This window comes from Panicum hallii, chromosome 9, assembly GCF_002211085.1.
Source record: "Panicum hallii strain FIL2 chromosome 9, PHallii_v3.1, whole genome shotgun sequence".
Lineage (NCBI taxonomy): Eukaryota > Viridiplantae > Streptophyta > Magnoliopsida > Poales > Poaceae > Panicum > Panicum hallii.
Window position 1 is genome coordinate 61,619,382 of NC_038050.1, and position 18,039 is coordinate 61,637,420.

At 47.4% G+C, this 18,039-nt stretch overlaps 5 protein-coding genes across 5 annotated transcripts; 3 read left to right on the forward strand and 2 right to left on the reverse strand.

The window, feature by feature from the left end:
- The first annotated feature begins 887 nt into the window (after window positions 1-887).
- LOC112878090 (ER membrane protein complex subunit 4) lies at window positions 888-3,838 on the forward strand. Its single transcript, XM_025942492.1, has 6 exons — window positions 888-1,149; window positions 1,238-1,294; window positions 1,448-1,601; window positions 2,807-2,904; window positions 2,990-3,055; window positions 3,575-3,838. Exons 1-6 carry the CDS (start codon window positions 1,030-1,032, stop codon window positions 3,611-3,613), a joined length of 534 nt encoding a protein of 177 aa, XP_025798277.1. The 5' UTR covers window positions 888-1,029; the 3' UTR covers window positions 3,614-3,838.
- A 474-nt stretch (window positions 3,839-4,312) lies between these two features.
- Window positions 4,313-5,567, forward strand: LOC112878092 (probable galacturonosyltransferase-like 4). The gene has a single exon (XM_025942493.1). The coding sequence runs from the start codon at window positions 4,313-4,315 to the stop codon at window positions 5,363-5,365; it is 1,053 nt and encodes a 350-aa protein (XP_025798278.1). The 3' UTR covers window positions 5,366-5,567.
- Window positions 5,568-6,726: 1,159 nt separating this feature from the next.
- LOC112877650 (putative MO25-like protein At4g17270) lies at window positions 6,727-11,006 on the forward strand. The gene is made up of 11 exons (XM_025941997.1): window positions 6,727-6,935; window positions 7,609-7,773; window positions 7,852-7,970; window positions 8,294-8,368; window positions 8,883-8,976; window positions 9,073-9,132; window positions 9,320-9,385; window positions 9,462-9,560; window positions 10,287-10,331; window positions 10,418-10,520; window positions 10,667-11,006. The coding sequence occupies exons 1-11, from the start codon at window positions 6,825-6,827 to the stop codon at window positions 10,726-10,728; spliced, it is 999 nt and encodes a 332-aa protein (XP_025797782.1). The 5' UTR covers window positions 6,727-6,824; the 3' UTR covers window positions 10,729-11,006.
- Window positions 11,007-11,408: 402 nt separating this feature from the next.
- On the reverse strand, window positions 11,409-14,581 carry LOC112876137. Its single transcript, XM_025940187.1, has 2 exons — window positions 13,213-14,581; window positions 11,409-11,783 (listed from the first exon to the last, which is right to left on the reverse strand). The coding sequence occupies exons 1-2, from the start codon at window positions 13,768-13,770 to the stop codon at window positions 11,691-11,693; spliced, it is 651 nt and encodes a 216-aa protein (XP_025795972.1). The 5' UTR covers window positions 13,771-14,581; the 3' UTR covers window positions 11,409-11,690.
- Window positions 14,582-14,803: 222 nt separating this feature from the next.
- Window positions 14,804-15,555, reverse strand: LOC112876138 (skin secretory protein xP2-like). Its single transcript, XM_025940188.1, has one exon. The coding sequence runs from the start codon at window positions 15,514-15,516 to the stop codon at window positions 15,004-15,006; it is 513 nt and encodes a 170-aa protein (XP_025795973.1). The 5' UTR covers window positions 15,517-15,555; the 3' UTR covers window positions 14,804-15,003.
- Between the last annotated feature and the right edge of the window lie 2,484 nt (window positions 15,556-18,039).

An 18,039-nucleotide genomic window follows, 5' to 3' on the forward strand; every position in this document is an offset into this window, starting at 1 on the left:
TCATGGCCACAAAGAGTGTTCTTGAGCAGCAAGGAGCTCTCCGGCTGTCCGACGAACGGGAGGGGACGATATGATCAGGAAAAATCTTGGTCTATGCCATTGGTCCGGCGATTTGGATACAAACAACAGTTTGAAAAACCTTGCGGGCCACAATGACATGCCGGAATGTTTAGCTGAATATAAATTGTTCACACTAGACTACACCAGGATTTTCTGGCACTTTAAAGTGCCAAAAGGTTTATCCAAGCAAGGCCTAAGGCCGGGAGTGTACAAATATATGGACAGGAACTAAACACCCCTTGCTTATGTTGAAGCCTTTTGACTAGTTGTCTTGATTATCTAAACTACTATCAAGGTTACCATAGTATTAAGTGTTCATTGCCACCAAGTTTACGAGAGGAAGAACAATGAGGAAATGGGGAGGAGGAAGGAAAAAAACAATATAACACCAATTTCGTGTCTCGGTAAAATGGTCGTCAATCCAAACAGATGGGAGTGAAAATTCCAATCAAATGCACATAAGGCAACTCATAATTTCTACTGGCAGTGAAAAGATCAAGAGCTCTTGGCACATAAGATTTTTTTCCCCTCTGCTCATAAAGAAATCCCATTCCCATCACCTGCTTCACATTGACTTCCTATTCAAATGTGAAGGAACCTCTTAAATTATCTAATATTTATGTGGAGCCGTGTTGACGTTTTTTCGTTAGGAACTTGGGCATGTAAAGAGACCTCGTGGCTCCGCGGTTGACAATGCCTCAAACCGTGGGCCTCGAGCCAAACAGGCCCAGCACCACAAAGTACCACAGCACAGCCCACGCGCTCCCCGAGCAGGCTACGGGACCAATACGTGAATACGCGATCACGTAAGGACCTATCCGAAAAAACCACCGTCCCACTAGTTGGGCTGTTGCAACTTGGGAGGAGCAGTCGCCGGCGCCCCGCGTCCCGATCCCAGCCTCGCACCAGCGCCGAAACCGAAGCCCGCGGCGGCAGCAGGGCAGGCCGTCGATCCCCCGAGCAGTGGCGATGGAGAAGGGCAAGGGCCTCGCCCGCCGCTGGGCGGTGGAGCTCCACGATGCCTCCTCCTCCTCCGCCTCCCCCGCCGTCCCGGACCCCCCCGGCTTCACCAGATCCGCGCCCGACGCCGTAAGCCCAGCACCCCTCTTTCTCCTACCGTTTTCTCGCTCGCTTGGGTACGGGATACCGGAATTCACATGGTTCCGCTGCCCCGCAGGACGACGCCGCCGGCGCGCGCCAGCGGAAGGACTCCGAGACCGCATGGAAGGCGCAGGTTAGTCCCGATCGATCCTCCCTCGACCTCGAGTGGTTGACCCAGCAGATCCGGGCCGCGCTCGGCGCCACCTGGCAGCTCGGATGGTAGGCGTAGCGCAGGGCTTTGCGGGGCCTGGATCCTGATCCGCGTGTGCTCTCTTGGTGCGAGCAGAAAGCGTGGGAGGTTGCGCAGGCGCCGTTCAAGAACCTCATGATGATGGGATTTATGATGTGGATGGCCGGGAGCACCGTCCACCTCTTCAGCATCGGCATCACCTTCTCCGCTCTGTGGCAGCCCATCAGCGCCCTCCGATCCGTCGGAAAAGGTATTGCTTTGCCTTCTGTCCAAGCGAATTCTCTACATTCTACTTTAGGACAGCAGCTTGGTACAATTCGTTACCCAGTTAATTAGAATTAGAACTTTAGCATAGCTGTTCGAGAACTTTAGAATAGCTGCTCAAGTGAGACTAGGAGGTAAGATGTCGTTCAGTACCCTATCCTTGTGATTCTGTGACTTCTGTTTCAGTCTGTCTGGTTGCTTCTGCTGACTTCCATATTCTGATCTACATTTTTTTCGTAGCATGATGTGTCTATTCAAAACAAATCTGTTGTAAATGTTGATTGCCTGATGTGTGCCCACATTGAATTATTCTGGATGTGCAAGTGACCTTAGGTGGATCTTAGTCTGGGAAAATAAGATAATTTCATACTCTTATAATCCTTGTTCAATGGATAAATAAGATGTGTTCACGTTTATGATTCCTAAAATAGGAGTTAGTGTTCTTCAGTAGATATGTATGGGCTATAAATTCCTAATCCCGAACCATTTCAGGGCAGCCATATTATGTGCATGACTACCTATACTGAACTTGCAATGTTTTCATGTTAGTAATGTATTTGCATAAACTCTTTGGTCTTCTATAGGCGCATTGTGTGGAAAATTATTTACTTATTTGTTTTATGTATGATATGACCCCATAAAAGAATGCAGTGTCGGTGCTGCCTTGTGCCTGATTTAAAGCTGAATAGTCGATGCAACAAAATATTATTCTGGAGTCTCCGGAGCAATGTAATAAGGTCTCCCAGTGCTCAAATTTTGAACAATGAGTTCATGACAATGCAGCTATTGGCGCAATACCCCTAGGTGTCACTTGAATTCTAGCTTTGTTAATTTTCAAAGATTCACTGTGGACTACAAAAATCTTCTTTGTTTCTGGTCTCTAATCTTGTTATTTGTTCCCCCACCCCAGTGATGAGTGCACTTGATGAAAAAAAAATTGAATGTAATCTTAATCAGAAGTTCAGAACTGTATAACCATTAACAAATACTACTGTCACTCTGCTTTTATGTTCTCCTGGAAACAGGACATGTTACTTCGGGTTCTCTTTCTAGCTTGGGATGCATTAATCATTTCTTTAGGTCATATCAAGCATAGAATCAAGCCAGCACATATCAAAATAGTGATTACCTTAGTTGCCTTTTCAGGCGTTGGGCCTTTTCTTATGAAACATCTCTTCCTTGTCTTTGCAGTTTTTGAACCATTTAAGGACCCTAGGGTGGATACTATTGCTCCTAAATTGCTCTTCATTGCTCTAAATTTGGCTGCTATGGGTTTGGGTGTATGGAAGGTACGTTCCACTAACATGGTTTGTTGAACAGAATAATCTTGTAATTTATATGCATTTCAGGTAATTAATATATTTGCTTCTGCAGCTTAATACGTTGGGTCTTCTTCCAACAAACCCATCAGATTGGGTATCTTCACTGGCACCTGCTCGGGTATGTTCCGAACCTCTTAATTTCTTGACTTCCAATTTTTGGTTTAAGGGGCTTGTTCAATCAACATTATTTTTAGAAGCTTGTCTCAAACTACTTTTCACCTTATTAATTTGAATTGTTGGTTGCATTCTTCAACTAATGATACATATTACTTTTCGGCTCTGCTGACCCATGTTTTTGAAAGTTGTTGCAACTAGTTTCCTGTACTGGTTTAAACCATGGATAATTGTGGGGTATCAGATGGAACACTTCCTCTCCTGGCTGATCCACCAATTAATGTTCACTGCCAGTACATCTTTACCTTAATGAAATGTGCCAATTTTACTGCACCGATTAAAACATGCTTTATAAGTGGAGCCAAATTCAATCCATTTACACACATCCCTGTACCTCCCATTTCAATACCTTCCAAACCAACAGTTCTACAGGTTCAATAACATGTTTGCTTTCCAAGTGACATGTGATGTTTCTCATTATATATTGGCTGCCTCAACTGATCATCTCTTTTTCTCGTGACAGGAGGTTGAATATGCTGGTGGGGGCATCCCCTTGATCTGATGTCGTTTACCCTTTTGAACTTCCACTACTTGGAAGATGATCTGTACTAAATGAGATATTATCCTGCACACGGGAGAAGTGTAGTTCTCATGTGGACAATTTGTATTATTTTTCACTTGAGCTGTACCAATTTTGTGACTGCGTGCCAGTGCCCCGTGGTATCTGCTGGACAGTAACAGACTTAGATAAACATAGTTTACTCGTTTCGCTTGGTTCCTTGTTTCAGAAGGGTCTGTTGCTACTTGCTAATTTTATCATCAGCACCTGTTTGCAATTGCATCTGAGAGAGCCTCGATTCTTTCTCAATGGCATCCTGGACTTGTGAACAATCCAAGTATAGGCATCAAGCAATGTTGGAAAAAGGGAATCACCCAAGTATAGGCGGCACCAAGCAAGCGTTAGCCAACAGCCATCATCTTCCATCCTTCTCCTACCTTGTCTCCTAGCCCTCCACCCCAATGCCTACCGTCCTCCATTGACGCGACCTTTATGTATCCCTCTGCCCTCCACTCCTTCACCTTCTTTCCCCGCCATTCCAATGGTGGGCCCTCTCGCCTCCTAAACCCTTCACCCACCATTTCCAAGGACCAGGGCGGCCACCACCTCCCCCGCTTCGCCTTCTTCGCCGCCGTCATCGCTGCCGGCAGCCCTGCTCGGCCGCCTTTCGGTCCTTGCGTCCCCCCTCTCCGGCGACAGACAATGTCTTGCAATTGCACCATTGTCGTGGCCATCTTTATTGTTATTATCCTTGGTGCCGGTCATGCCGTCACCGGCGCCCGCGTTGGCGCCATGATGATCCGGCAGCCGTCCTCCTCGTCGGCCCAGATGTTCAGGGAGGCGCCCGCGTTCTGGAACGGCGCCGAGTGCGCGGCGGACGGCGGCGGCAGGGTGGACATCGCCATGACGCTGGACGCCAACTACCTGCGCGGCACCATGGCCGCCGTGCTCTCCATCCTGCAGCACACGGCGTGCCCCGAGAGCATGGTGTTCCACTTCCTCACCGCGGAGGTCGACGACCACGGCCTCGTCGCCGCGCTGCGCGCCTCCTTCCCGTCGCTGGACCTCCGAGTCTACCGCTTCGACCCGTCGCGCGTCCGCAACCGCATCTCCCGGTCGGTGCGGCAGGAGCTGGACCAGCCGCTCAACTACGCGCGCGTCTACCTCGCCGACACGCTGCCCGCCGACGTGCGCCGTGTCACCTACCTGGACTCCGACGTGATCGTGGTGGACGACATCCGGACGCTGGCCTCCGTGGACCTCGCCGGGCACGTGCTGGCGGCGCCGGAGTACTGCCACGCCAACTTCAGCAACTACTTCACTGACGCCTTCTGGTCGCACCTGGCGCTCAACGGCACGTTCCGCGGCCGCCGGCCCTGCTACTTCAACACGGGGGTCATGGTGATGGACTTCGTCAAGTGGCGCGCCGGCGGGTACACGCGGCGGGTGGAGGAGTGGATGGCCGTGCAGAAGCGGCGCCGGATCTACCACCTCGGCTCGCTGCCGCCGTTCCTGCTGGTCTTCGCCGGGCACATCCGGGCGGTGGACCACCGGTGGAACCAGCACGGGCTGGGCGGCGACAACGTCGAGGGCCGCTGCCGGGGGCTCCACCCGGGCCCCATCAGCCTCCTTCACTGGAGCGGCAAGGGCAAGCCGTGGCTCCGGCTCGACACCCGGCGGCCATGCTCCGTGGACTACCTCTGGGCACCCTACGACCTCTACCGGTACTCGTCGCCGGTGATCGAGGAGTGGTGACCATTCAGCATTGCAGCACCTGAGGAGCTAGTAATGGTAGGACAGTTCTTGCATGCAGAGGGGAAGAGGCACATGCAGATGCAGATCCATGCACGCACGCGAGGAAAGCTTCATCAGAAGACACAATTGTGTTCTGTTCTTGGGGTACGTCTTCATTGGAAGGCAGAACGAGGAGAAGGCCACAAGCTATTTTTATTTTAATTTACCCCCAAAAGACTTAATGCATGGCTATCTCTTTTTTGACTGTGCATTTCACCCCCTCAATTTTGTACAGTATATATATATACACATATATACATACATACAATATTGTAATATGTACAGATTAGTATGCATGGTGGGGAAACTAATACTGACAGATGAATGTACTACTGTACTGTGCATTTCAGTTCATGTTAACACAAACACATATTTCAAATACAGATAGTAGTTGGTGAATACATCTTTGGTCGAATGCATTTTCTCAGGGCTCTATTTATTTAGTTATTTATTTGAATAAATGGCGCCATTTATTCAAAGAAGCAAATAAATAAATTAAATTACTTGGAAGCAAGATACCTATAGCGACTTCGTCAATTTCAATTCCAGTCCATCATCCTTCTGAAAATGGGTGTGTTTCGCTAGAATGCTTGCGTGTATGTGACCATATATATCTTTTTTTATTCCTCGATGAAAAATGCTTTACATCTACCAAATGCTTCACTTTTATTTATTCATCTGTTCATAAAACTTTCTGCGTATTCCAGACGTGCCGGCCTCCGCCGCCACGTTCCCCGCGCTGCCCACCTGGACGAGGTCGGAGAGGTCGCCGGCGTTGTCGCCACCGTTCACCGGGCTCATCGTCTGCTGCCTGGATCCGAACATGGGAGCCGACTTGGGCGGCGGCACCAGGTCGCACCAGGGTGCAGGGGCCAATACCAGCGGCATCCAAGCTGCAGGGGCCATTGCCGACGGCGGCTGGAGGCTGCCTCAGCCAGGGGCTAAAGCCGGCGGCGGGGCTGCCTCGTCGGCTGAGCCTAGGTTCATATCCGCCAGCCCTAGTATCCTCATAAACGGGGGAGAGAGAGCGCACGTGTCGGGAAGAGACTCGGCTGGGAGAAATGGAGATGAAATGATGCATACTGGTGAAAAAAATAAGGAAGGGCAAAAGGATCAATTCACACCCTAAATACGTGAAAAGAAAATTAGAAAAGAGCTAATAGCAGTATAATCAAGTTGTTGATGTTTAGAGTCTCAGTTTTACGATGTCAATATTATTAATGATAAATTTGCGAAGTGTGATATTTGAAATCGTAGAATTGGCAATTTTATCGCAGCACAGGAGACGGAAAAGGGCGTCGCAACCGCCCGAGGCCGGCCGGGCCCCATAGATTGACGACAGTGTGCATTATCACGCCCCGTTGCTGCCGTCTGCCGGCCGGCGAGTCGACAGGGAAAATCTCCGAGGCGAGGCCGCGAGATGTCCTTCTTCTTCCGCATGGCGTCGCGGCTGCGGCCGTCGACGCCGGAGGAGGTCGTCCGCTCCATCAAGGACTCCTTCCTCGCGCTCAACACCAGGACCCACGCCAAGGTGATTTTACCAATCTCTCCTCCTCCCCTTCCCCTGCTTCTCGCGTCCCCGCCCGTCGCGCCTCCTGTTCTTGCGCCTTTTCTTTGGAGATCTAGAGGCCGATCGATCCATGCGCGCCCGGTTCTGGATAGACCTCGGTGGCGGAATCGGATGCAAAGCTGTGATCTTGGCGGCGGCTGATGTCCAGTTTCGCTGGTAATCTCAACATCATGGTTGTTTGGTTCTCCCCCTGTGCCCTGGGGATCATTTCCTTCCTTTTCTATATAACCGAGGAGTTCGGATCGGTTGTGGTACTCTCTTGGTACGTATTGATGGGTTGAAATGGGATAATGCGGAATCGTTGAACCCTTCGTCGTGATACTTGAATGAACCATAGAATACTGATTAGTTAAATTAAACCGGTGGAGGAAATATGGAGTTGTTAGGATGTCGTGTTCCTGTAGTGCTTTGTTCATCTCTGCCGCGTTGACAGGATGCGATTTCTTTATTTCTTATTTCCCATGTTCCATGCTCCTGAAAGCAGCTAGTACTCTCAAGTCTCAATTATGCTTTTCGCAAAAAGAAGTCTCAAATATGCTCGTGATAAGGCTTCTTTGTGTTCTTTATCAAATTATGAGAACACAACTTGTAAACTGTTTGGTGCACACATGACCCATATTTGCCTCATTGTTAGGCTCTGGAAGAGGTTGAGAAAAACATTGCATCCTTGAAATTGTTGATCTCTGGTGATGGAGAGGTTGAACCAAATCAAGAGCAGGTCCTGCAAATAACTATTGAGATTTGCAAGGAGGACGTCATTTCCCTCTTAGTCCAGAATCTACCTTCCTTGGGTTGGACAGTACGTTGTCTCTCCAGTAAACGTCTTTACCTGTTTCCATATAATGACGTATTGAACTGATTGGTTCTGTGGTTGCAGGTAAGAAAAGATCTGGTTCACTGCTGGTGCATTTTGCTTAGGCAGAAAGATGATGAAAGCTATTGCTGTGTGCAGTATATTGAAAATCATTTGGAGCTTTTGGATTTCCTTGTTGGTTGGTAAGCCATCCATTTCTTGATTATAAGATGTCAAATAAACCATTGCCACATGAACGTTGATTTTTTTTGTGATAGTTTGATTAGAGATTGGTGGCCTGTAGTTGGCTAGTTGCTTTTGCTCATCTTACGTCACATATTCACCTTTATAGACTTTTCTAATCGTCAATGAGGTTTTAATTAGTTCTGTGTAGCTAAAGTTTGGGCCTATTGCTCCTTGATTTTCATCTATACGTGGTAACAGCTTGTGACTTTATTCATCTATTTTTTTGTGTCTGCACGATATCCTTTTATTTAATCTTAGTTGTTTAATTATTTTTTTACAGCTACAAGAACTTGGATATTGCACTGAACTGTGGGAATATGTTAAGAGAATGCATAAAGTACCCAACACTAGCAAAGTAAGGGTTCAAATTTCCCATTCAATTACAATTCCCTTTTGTTTGTAGTTCATAGGACATGACGCGAACCATGATTCATACAGCATACCTTAATAAATATAGTACTACATGCCTCAAAGAGAGAATAAATTGCAATGATCTATGTGCTTGGGTGTACCTTGCTAAACTCTCCTTTTCTATAATAAGTAACACATAAAAGTTGCTTGCTCTCCTATGATGTATGATAATCGCTATAAAAAGGAAAACCAGAAGATGGACAGATGATGTTTTTTTTAAAAAAAAAAGACTGGGAAGGCAAAAAATACAACACCATTGCAAGATTACAGGTTATAATGTACTAAAACCAGTTACATCTTTCTAGTTCCAACTTCCAATGCATTGTGTACTAACTCAGCCGTCAGACCAGAACTGTTCCATGTTCAACTCAGTTGAGAACTTGAGATAGATCCCTACAATAGCACTGAGTTCCCTAAACGTTGAACTGGATGCATTTGATTTTGAAGTGCTCTTTCAGATACATATTGGAATCTGGTAGCTTTGAACTGTTCTTTGAGTATGTTGAGCTGCCAAACTTTGACATTGCTTCTGACGCTCTGAACACCTTCAAGGTAAATCCATATGTGCAAATTTTATTTTGTAATTTGAACTACTATTGATGGTCGGAGAACAAATATTGATGGTCGCTTTTGATAAGATTGTTGCAGGATCTGCTTACCAAGCACGAAACTGTAGTTGCAGAGTTCTTGGGTTCCCACTACGACCAGGTCACTATCTTGTTCTGACATACCTTTGTTCATTCATGTCAATGATAAAAAGACAAAAAGACAGCAGAAGACATTTGTTAGATAAAATTTCATTGAAGCATACTCTAACGGTTGAATCAGACAACCAGCATGCTAGATATATTCTGTTTGTTTTTCTGTATCACTCTGATTTTTTAATCTTTTCCAGTTCTTTGAACTCTACTCAAGGCTCTTGTTTTCGAATAATTATGTAACAAGAAGGCAGGCAATGAAGGTTTGACTATTTTCACTTCAGTATATTATCGTCTCATTCACTTCATAAGGAAATTTATAGTGCCACATGTTTTCAGTTCCTATCAGAATTTTTACTGGAGGCTCCTAACTCTCAAATAATGAAGCGATACATTGTGGAAGTTCGTTTTTTGAATATTATGATCAATCTACTAAAGGTATTATCTATATTATTTTAACTCTTCTTTTGGAAATTACCTAAGAATATTTTTCATATAACCATTGCACTATTCTGTCTCTTCTTACTTTTATATGTATAACTTTACTGCCCTGTTTTATTCTTGTGCATGCTTTACAAATTGAACGATTAAAATACTCATTTGATTATACTAACCAGATTTACCACTATGAATTTGGAAGAGAAAAGGCACTTTTGCAATTTGCATTAAACACAACGTTTTGCTGAAATTTCAAACGCTGAGGTCATCATGCATCAATACAGGTGCAAATTTTTTTGGTATAGAATCTGTTTGTTGCTACTTGTATCAGTTGGCCACGATATTTGCTTGCCAACTAAAGTTTTTTCCAACCTATGTATATGTCTTTACAACTTTTAATTTTTGGGTGCTTGCCCAATTTAGGTTGCTCTTGTGGTAATTCTATTTCTTGACAAGGTGGGTGACACAAGTTACAGGCTTGCTGAAAAAAAGTAAAGGTTCAACAATTTAATTTCTCGCCATACATAAGACTGTACATCCTATCTGAAGAGTTTCAGCAGCTGGCCTTTGTTTTTATCTCATGAAGTGCATTTAGACAGGCTATTACTGACAAATACGTTGGTACAGATGCTCGTGAACATTAAATCCACGCACGAATAATTAACTTTTCACGCGCTTCAAATATATCATGCATCTCTGCTTCCACTAACTTGCACATTTTTGCAGGATTCAAGCAAAAATATCAGAATATGTGCCTTCCACGTTTTTAAGGTATCATCTTTTGAAGTGTACTTACATTTGCATATGCAGCCGTACATTGGGATGACCCCTATTAACCATTTCCTATGCTCAAGCAGGTATTTGTTGCCAATCCAAACAAGCCTCGGTGTATAATTGAAGCTTTGCTAGAGAATCGCCGTGAACTGTTGAAGCTACTTCACAATCTTCCTACAAGTAAAGGTACTGTTGTGCATGACTGTCTTACTTCCACATCGAACCACTTGTCCAGTTGGAGAATCTAGACTCGAACTGACCAGAACACCATAATGTTGAGGAAAGATGTCATGGAATTATTGTAAGGTCGTTGTTTTTGCTCCTTTAAACAGGTGACGATGAACTCGATGAGGAGAAAGACCTGATAATTCAGCAAATCCAGAAGCTGGCATGATCATCAGCGCGAAACCTTCCAGTTATCAGTTAGCAATGGCACCATGTCCTTTTGGAGGGCTTCAGCACCCGTCAACCATACCACCAGAAGGTCCAAAACCATGTATATAGCACTGCGTGCATGTAGCCCCCAAGGGCTGTTGTGTTTTTGGAGGGTTTTGCTGTTGGTCTCAGGAGACCGTGGCAGACGATTATCATGTTTGAAGGATTTTGCAGTTGGTCTCGGGGGACCAGGATAAAAAGGGATATATATATATATACACGGGGAAAAGAGAGCCAGAGATGAACGCACGAGAGAGTGAGTTTTCTTCGAGAAAAAAAATAGACAAGGTGCCACCAATGTAAATTTGTAATGTGGAATGTGCTGTCAGCAGATTCAGAGTATGTGTAGTTAACGGTGCTATTTGGAAAAGAAATATCTGGTGCACTTAAAACACCATGCAAATAGTCATGAAAAATTACTACAAAATTCTAACGTTGCAGAATATGCATATGCTATCATCGGACCTTCCCCCAAAATTAGTCAAACTATTCCTTGTAGCAGGACTGTTATACTGGGGAAAATCTACGAAACTAGCATGAACAAACGCATTTAGAGATAATCAGTGGTTGAAACTGAAGCGTGGAAACATGAATTCCAGACATTGCCACCATCGAACACCATGAAACTGAACACCATCACATTAAGACGAAACATAGGCGACAATAGCGTTCAAGTTCAAGCAGGTAGCAGTAAATTCAGAATCCGAAAGCGCAGCAGCATACAATACAGTACAAACACCGAGTTACAGAAGAAAACAAATCAAACGACAGCATGACGACATGTCTCGTTCAGAAATGATCAGAATCCAGAAGCCTATCGCCAGGCTCAAAGCTCGTTACTACCAAATACCGGCTAGCATGGCCTGATGGACGGACAGCACTTGGGCTGATTTTCATGCTCGGCCGGTGCCTGGGTCTCATCTACCGGCAGCACCCGCCGTAGCTCTTGCACCTGCGCCCGCTGCAGCGAGGATGCAGCGGAACCAGGATGTGACCCTTCTTGTCACGGTATGTCTGCACATGCAAACCGCAGTCCCAACAAGATGAGCATCAGTACCAGCATGATTAGAGCAGATAATACGAGAGGGTAGGTTGCAAGGTATAAAAGTCTGTCCTAATGCTCCAACTATGTCTCATTTTCTGTTTGCCGATGACTCTTTGATTCTGTTTCGCGCAAATGGTTGATGATGCACAGCAGCTACAAGGTATTATAAATCTATATGAGGAGTCTTCGGGTCAGATGATCCCATAACGACAAATCTGCCATTATGTTCAGTGCTAACACAGGTGAAAGCTTTAGGAATTCCAAAGGAATGATGAATGAGCGTTATGAGAGATAATACAAGCCTTAGTTTAAAAGGAAAACCGCACAATACCTAACAGGAACCAGTGATCTTTGTATTAGGCACGTAAATTAAAGCTGAGAAGGATTGGAATCTAAGGTTGTTTCAGTGCACATCTATTGGGGTGTTTGGTAAAACGGGTTGATGCATCCTAGATACATATGGTCTATTGCAGGACCTTGCATGGATGAGGTGCTGATAAATCAATGGTCCAATGTACCCATAACATACCACCAAATTACCAAGCAAGTAGGTTACGTTTGAAGTTAGCATTGGATGGTACATGCATCACCAATCGGTCCTCAAACCAAACACACCACCAACAAATTTGCAGCAACTAACCTTTATTCCTACTACTACTTAATCTTCAATGTGTAGGAGCACCAAGCAGATGCATGGACCTTCTCAGGAACTTGTATGAACAATTGAGTCCAGGGCCCAAACCCAATCTATAGAACACCTAAGACCCTGTTCGTTTCCTACCCTCTAAACTTTAGACCCATCACATCAAAGAGAATCTTGCTATTTAGAAGTATTAAATAAAATCTGTTTATAAAACTTTTTGCATAGCTAGGTGCTAATTCGCGAGATAAATTTAATGAGCCTAATTAATCCATAATCTGCCACAGTGATGCTACAGTAATCATCCACTAATCATGGACTAATATACCTCATTAGATTCGTCTCACGAATTAGCACTGGGGTTCTGCAATTAGTTTTGTAATTAGACTTTATTTAATACTTCTAAATGACAAGATTCTCTTTGATGTGACCCCTCTAAAATTTAGATCCCAGGAAACGAACGCACCCTAAGTAAGAGAATGATACGAACAGAAAGCAACACTAATTTTGTGAATTGTTACTCCAGATTTCAGAGGTTAAGCAGGAAACGTGATGCAAATAGATAAGTCCGGTGCGATCAGGATCAGGATTTCGGAATCCAAGTTTCCGAGCAGATAAGATACTGTGTATGTGAAGGGTTTCTAGATTGTGTCTGACACATCCGGTCGTCGTCTATCTCCGATCCACCGTACCGCGACGCAACAAAGCAGTAGCGATACTGATTGCACTCATAGAGGGATAGAATTTAGGATGCGTACCTGGATGCCGGTGAACAGGTGGAACCACGGCTCCGAGCCCGTGCAGCGCGCGCAGTAGAGGCCCTCGCAGACGACGACGCGGAAGGTTTCGTGCCCGACGTGGTGCCCGCACAGCGCGGAGGAGAAGCCCGCGCCGCAGCTCACGCAGAACGAGTCCCTCTCCCCGCTGCGGGCGGTGCCCTGCGCCGCGCCGGGCTGGGCCTGGTCCAGGCCCCCTCGGCGGCGGCGGCGGCTGCTGCGCGGACGACGACCTCGTGTCTCCCCTGGCCGCGGTGGTGCGCGCCGCAGCAGTGGTCGCAGAAGGCGGCGGCGCAGGGCACGCAGAAGCGGTCCTCCCTGCAGGGCGCGGAGAAGTCCTCCGCGAGGAGCCGCCGGCCTGCGTTCGTAGGAGGAACACGCGCGCCGCCCACGGCCCCCGTCAGGCGTCAGCGCTCGGCAGGTGGGAGTGGAGCAAGCGAGCGAGATCGTGCAAAGGAACCACGCGGCGGCTGACACTAGATCGCTACGGCGAGTAGAGAAGGGGAGAGAAGAAGAATCGCTCACCTCGGGGCTCGCCATTGCTGAGATCAAGGAGAGGGGATCGGGAAATTGGGGTTCGTCCTGGGTAGAAGCGCAGGACGCAGAGAGTGCTTATGCGGGTGTGGTTTATGGCTTAGGCCGATGGATCATTGGATCGTTGCCGAACGTTCCAGATGATGATGCAGTTTGGGCAGTACGGAAATTCTAACGCTACTACCTTCACCACTTGTCTCCCACCTAAGGGTCCTCGATTATTCATGTAAATATCACTTTAATTCTAGTACATTTTATCAAATCCTAGATCTTCTTACTCGTAAAACATGTTGGTTGGCACAACTCTTTTTCTTTGACCATTCACACTTGTACTATCTTTCCCTACAATATGTTGTTGCCTACTCTTCTTTGCTATCCATTTCCGGCATAGTTTTTTTTTGATAGAATTTCCACCATAGCTACAAAACCTACTACTACGTACTTCCGGCTCATGCATCTCTGAGGTATTTTGGACTACTAGTGCTTAAAAAGGGAACATTAACACAAGACAAAATGATAGCTACTAAAAGTTTTAACTTCTAAAAAATCATTGCCCTTGTAAAGTTAAGCCATCCTTGCTCAAGTCACTGTCTCATCATCCATATCACCAATTCCACTACCTAATCTTATGCTGCCACGTGAAAGGGTACATAGCCTAATGGTTACAGGAGCCTCAATAGCACTTCAGCTTCTGGGTTCGACTCTCTGTATAAGCAAATTTTCTAGAATTTACTGTAGCATAACAAAGCAAACTGAAAATTAATGCATACGCCACATGAGTTGTACTATATAATCAAAAAATAAACTTATGCTGCCACCTCCATCACCAACTGTACTGCTGCTCCGCCTGCTAGTATCACGTGTATAAGATTATTGCATATGGTGATATACTTTCTCCATCTTAAAATATAAGGCGAAATTTATCTTTACTATGAGTATGATTTCGCATCATATAAGAGCAATGATAGCCTATAGGTAATTTTTATCTTAACGAAATAGAATTTGCCTTATATCTTGACACTCAGACAAGGTTAGAGACTAGAGAGTAATTACTGGCTTTAGTTCGACCGTATGCACATCCATCATGATCCATCAGTAAATGGGACCCTGCATACAAGAACAGCAATGCTAGCGTCCGGAAGCTTAGCACACGTAGGCGCAGTCAAGCACCAAAGCGGCCTTATATGATCGCACGCTGCATATGGTGTCTGCTTCGTAGATCGCACGCTGTCCATGTCCCTACTTGGACGAGAGCGCCTTGCGGACCCTGGAGCCCACCCTGGCCTTCCCCTTGGTCTGCGGAGCTTTGTCTCCAGCCTTCGCGTCATCCGCGGTCACCATTCCCGCCTTGACGTCCGGCGGCGGCACGGGCACCGGCGGCCCCGGCGGCGCGCTGGCCGCCGCCTTCTTCTCCGCGACGGCCGGTAAGTGCACAGGAACCGGCTGCGGCGCCGCGGCCGCGGGGGCGGGGGCGCCGCCAGCCGGAGCCGGCGACGGCGTGAGTGGCTGCGGCGGGGCCGGCACCGGCGGGCCGCTGTGCTTAGGGGCAGCCCCAGGCGCGGCGCCGGCGCCGGCGCCGGCGGGCTTGGCAGCTCCGCCGTCGCCGTCCTCGTGGCGGACGGTGAGGCGGCGGAGGGGCCGGAACGCCGGCCGGGCGTGGAAGGCCCTCTGGAGCCTGTCGCAGATGCTAGGCGGCTTGCCAGCCGCGGGGTGCGCCGCCGCCGCCGCAGTCTCCTCCTTGTCCGCCTGCATCGCGTACAAGCTTGCACCGGTTGTGCTCTTCCGAAGGGCAGAGCGAACTTTTATAGGCAAAAATTGTAGCTTAATGCCAGTGGTTACGTGAACCAGATGGAATGGAATATGGAACTGTGGAAGTGCACTGCATTTTGCATCCGTTCTTTTCAACTGATGCTCGGCGCACAAAACGAGCTAAAGAGAGCATCCATGAACCGACGAGAAGCGGCATCACATTCGCCAGACAAAAAGGCTGCTTTTACAGGTTATAGAAGCTAAACTATCGCCTGTCGAGATCTTTCAGAAAGAATCAGAAGTGAACTCGGATCTGATACATCTCCGTGTAGAAGTGAACTAAACTCGTTTCCAGAACTGACAAAGGCGAGCTTTTCCTGCACTATGATCTACAAGCACACCACTATACATCAAGTAGTATATCGACGTTCTCGACGCAACAATTTTACACTTCGTTTCCAAGTTTTCTGTTCCTCACTCTTTCCTGCTTCCTGGATCCAGTAGCTCATGCTCCGGGGCGGAGCTGCCCATTAGCATTGGGGTCACAAGACCCCGATAAAATTTGATAAATCCTATAGTCATCTACTGTGACGCTGACAGAAGATCCCATTGCATAAACATGAAGACCCCGGTGACATTTGCGGCTGGCTTCGCCCCTGCTCATGCTCTGGCTCTGCATTGGACAGAATAACCATTTAGTTCATAACCCCACAGCTTAGTATACGTAGCTCAAAATATCAGAAAGGCAAAACAGTTCGCACAAGACAACTCCAATCCATCGTTCCAAAAAAAAAAGACAACTCCAATCCAGAAACTAACAGTGGCCATTAACAAGATATCCATATTCAAATCAAACGAGCTACAGTAAACTAAAATAAAAAATGCCAGTCAACCTGTTGAGGTTTTCTGACCGGTATCGTCAACTTCGGAGTGCCAATTTTCCTTAGCTTAATACCATGTTACAAACACCAAATGTGTAAAATGCTGCACCTTGTTACCAGCCCAGAGAAAGCACCGTGTAATAGCGTCTACCTTTTTTTCAGCACGTCGCATACCCTCCAATTTCAAGAAGTGCGCCAGAGGCTGCAAACGTCGCGGCCCAAGACTGGCACCACGGCCCAAAAACGGCCCAAAGCTGCGATCAGAGCATCGAATCCGTTCAGCGTCACTATTTTCCTTCTTCCACACGTACTCCTTGACATCCTTGTTCTGCTTCTTCAGGAAGATCTGCGTTACCTACAAAAGGCAGACATGTCAGCGGAAGCACAAGCAGCAGCCACACTGGAAGCAGTCTTCAATCAACGTTTTCATGGGATCAGCAGTTACATTGTTTTCAACTATTACGGCTTCCAGGCCACTCTGCTCGCCGACAATCGGCGTGTCTGATCCAACTCGTCCACTGAGAGTTACAAGAGATGAGGCGCCCAGTGTCACAGCTGTCAAGGAGCTAACAATCAGCAGGCAAGGAGCTAACAACAGAAAGAGCTCAGCACATATCTTATGTAGCGTACCAAAGCAAGCCAATGCAGCACAATCCAAGCTCTAGGCACATGGGTAGCTAGAAAATTAGCCCCGGTCTCAGCCAAGCCACCAATAATTGCATATTGTCTTTAATTAAAAAATACAGCACCACTACTACTACTATAAATATGTAATGTTGTTAGTAGAAAATTTGGTTATAGAAATAACAAAATGCGACGAGTTCTTTCTTAACATACAAAATATGAGTGATTGGGAATGGTCGCTCCCGTTGAGGTGGAGGAATTCAAAAGGGGTGCAGAATAGAAGGCACACGTGGGCTGAGCGGTGGCCCATTTCCACTCCACTCGGCTTCTGCTGGGCCTTGGGCTGTCTGGCAGCGCCAATCCTATGCATCTAAAGTGGGAAGCTCACCCACCTTCCGATGTTTGAGATTCGTGCGGCCTCTATGGGCCGTACAATCTCCTTCTTCCTCCTCTCCTCTCACTAGGCTCCTTCCTCCGCTGAGCGCCACCGCCGGCATCCGCCACCGTTGAGGTGTTAGGATTAGGGTTGGGGGCTCTCCAGTGTCCGCGGTCTTAGAAGGAGCTTGGGGTGGCCGGTTGGCCCGGCGGTGGTGGTGGGCGAGGCAGCGGTGGGGGTGGCGGGGGACCCCGATTGGGTTGTGCAGGGGCGGGGGCAAGCGTCGGAAGTGACTTGACGCGGGAGCGTCGGCGCGGTCGAGACGGCGGTGGTGGCGGTGGCGGGGGCGAACGGCGGAGGGGAGGGGAGGAGGAGGAGGAAGAGGAGGGAGGGAGGGTGGACCTCGCCGGTGAGGCGGAGAATGGCGGCGCGCGGGGACTGGAGGGCGGGAGAAGAAAGATAAGGTTGTGGATCTTTCTTTAAATATGGATATCCTATCCACCGAAAAGCATATAACCATCGTCGTCAGCCGAACAGAGAGCGCCAGCGGCCAGCTAGCGATAGCGAGCAGCGAGCGACGCCGAAAGGGCAATTAGCCGGCGCCCCGCGACCGTTACTAATTGAACAACCAGCCGGCAGCCTGTT

What these genes read in the sequence shown, in the direction of transcription:
- LOC112878092 (XM_025942493.1), top strand. Translation starts at nt 4,313, where the DNA reads ATGTCTTGCAATTGCACCATTGTCGTGGCCATCTTTATTGTTATTATC.
- LOC112876138 (XM_025940188.1), bottom strand. Translation starts at nt 15,516, where the DNA reads ATGCAGGCGGACAAGGAGGAGACTGCGGCGGCGGCGGCGCACCCCGCG.
- LOC112878090 (XM_025942492.1), top strand. Translation starts at nt 1,030, where the DNA reads ATGGAGAAGGGCAAGGGCCTCGCCCGCCGCTGGGCGGTGGAGCTCCAC. An exon ending in TGGGTTTGGGTGTATGGAAG is followed by an intron (nt 2,905 to 2,989) that starts GTACGTTCCACT and finishes TTGCTTCTGCAG; the next exon opens with CTTAATACGTTGGGTCTTCT. An exon ending in CTTCACTGGCACCTGCTCGG is followed by an intron (nt 3,056 to 3,574) that starts GTATGTTCCGAA and finishes TTCTCGTGACAG; the next exon opens with GAGGTTGAATATGCTGGTGG.
- LOC112876137 (XM_025940187.1), bottom strand. Translation starts at nt 13,770, where the DNA reads ATGGCGAGCCCCGAGGTGAGCGATTCTTCTTCTCTCCCCTTCTCTACT. An exon ending in ACCTGTTCACCGGCATCCAG is followed by an intron (nt 11,784 to 13,212) that starts GTACGCATCCTA and finishes TTGCATGTGCAG; the next exon opens with ACATACCGTGACAAGAAGGG.
- LOC112877650 (XM_025941997.1), top strand. Translation starts at nt 6,825, where the DNA reads ATGTCCTTCTTCTTCCGCATGGCGTCGCGGCTGCGGCCGTCGACGCCG. An exon ending in AAGTACCCAACACTAGCAAA is followed by an intron (nt 8,369 to 8,882) that starts GTAAGGGTTCAA and finishes GTGCTCTTTCAG; the next exon opens with ATACATATTGGAATCTGGTA. An exon ending in CAAGAAGGCAGGCAATGAAG is followed by an intron (nt 9,386 to 9,461) that starts GTTTGACTATTT and finishes ACATGTTTTCAG; the next exon opens with TTCCTATCAGAATTTTTACT.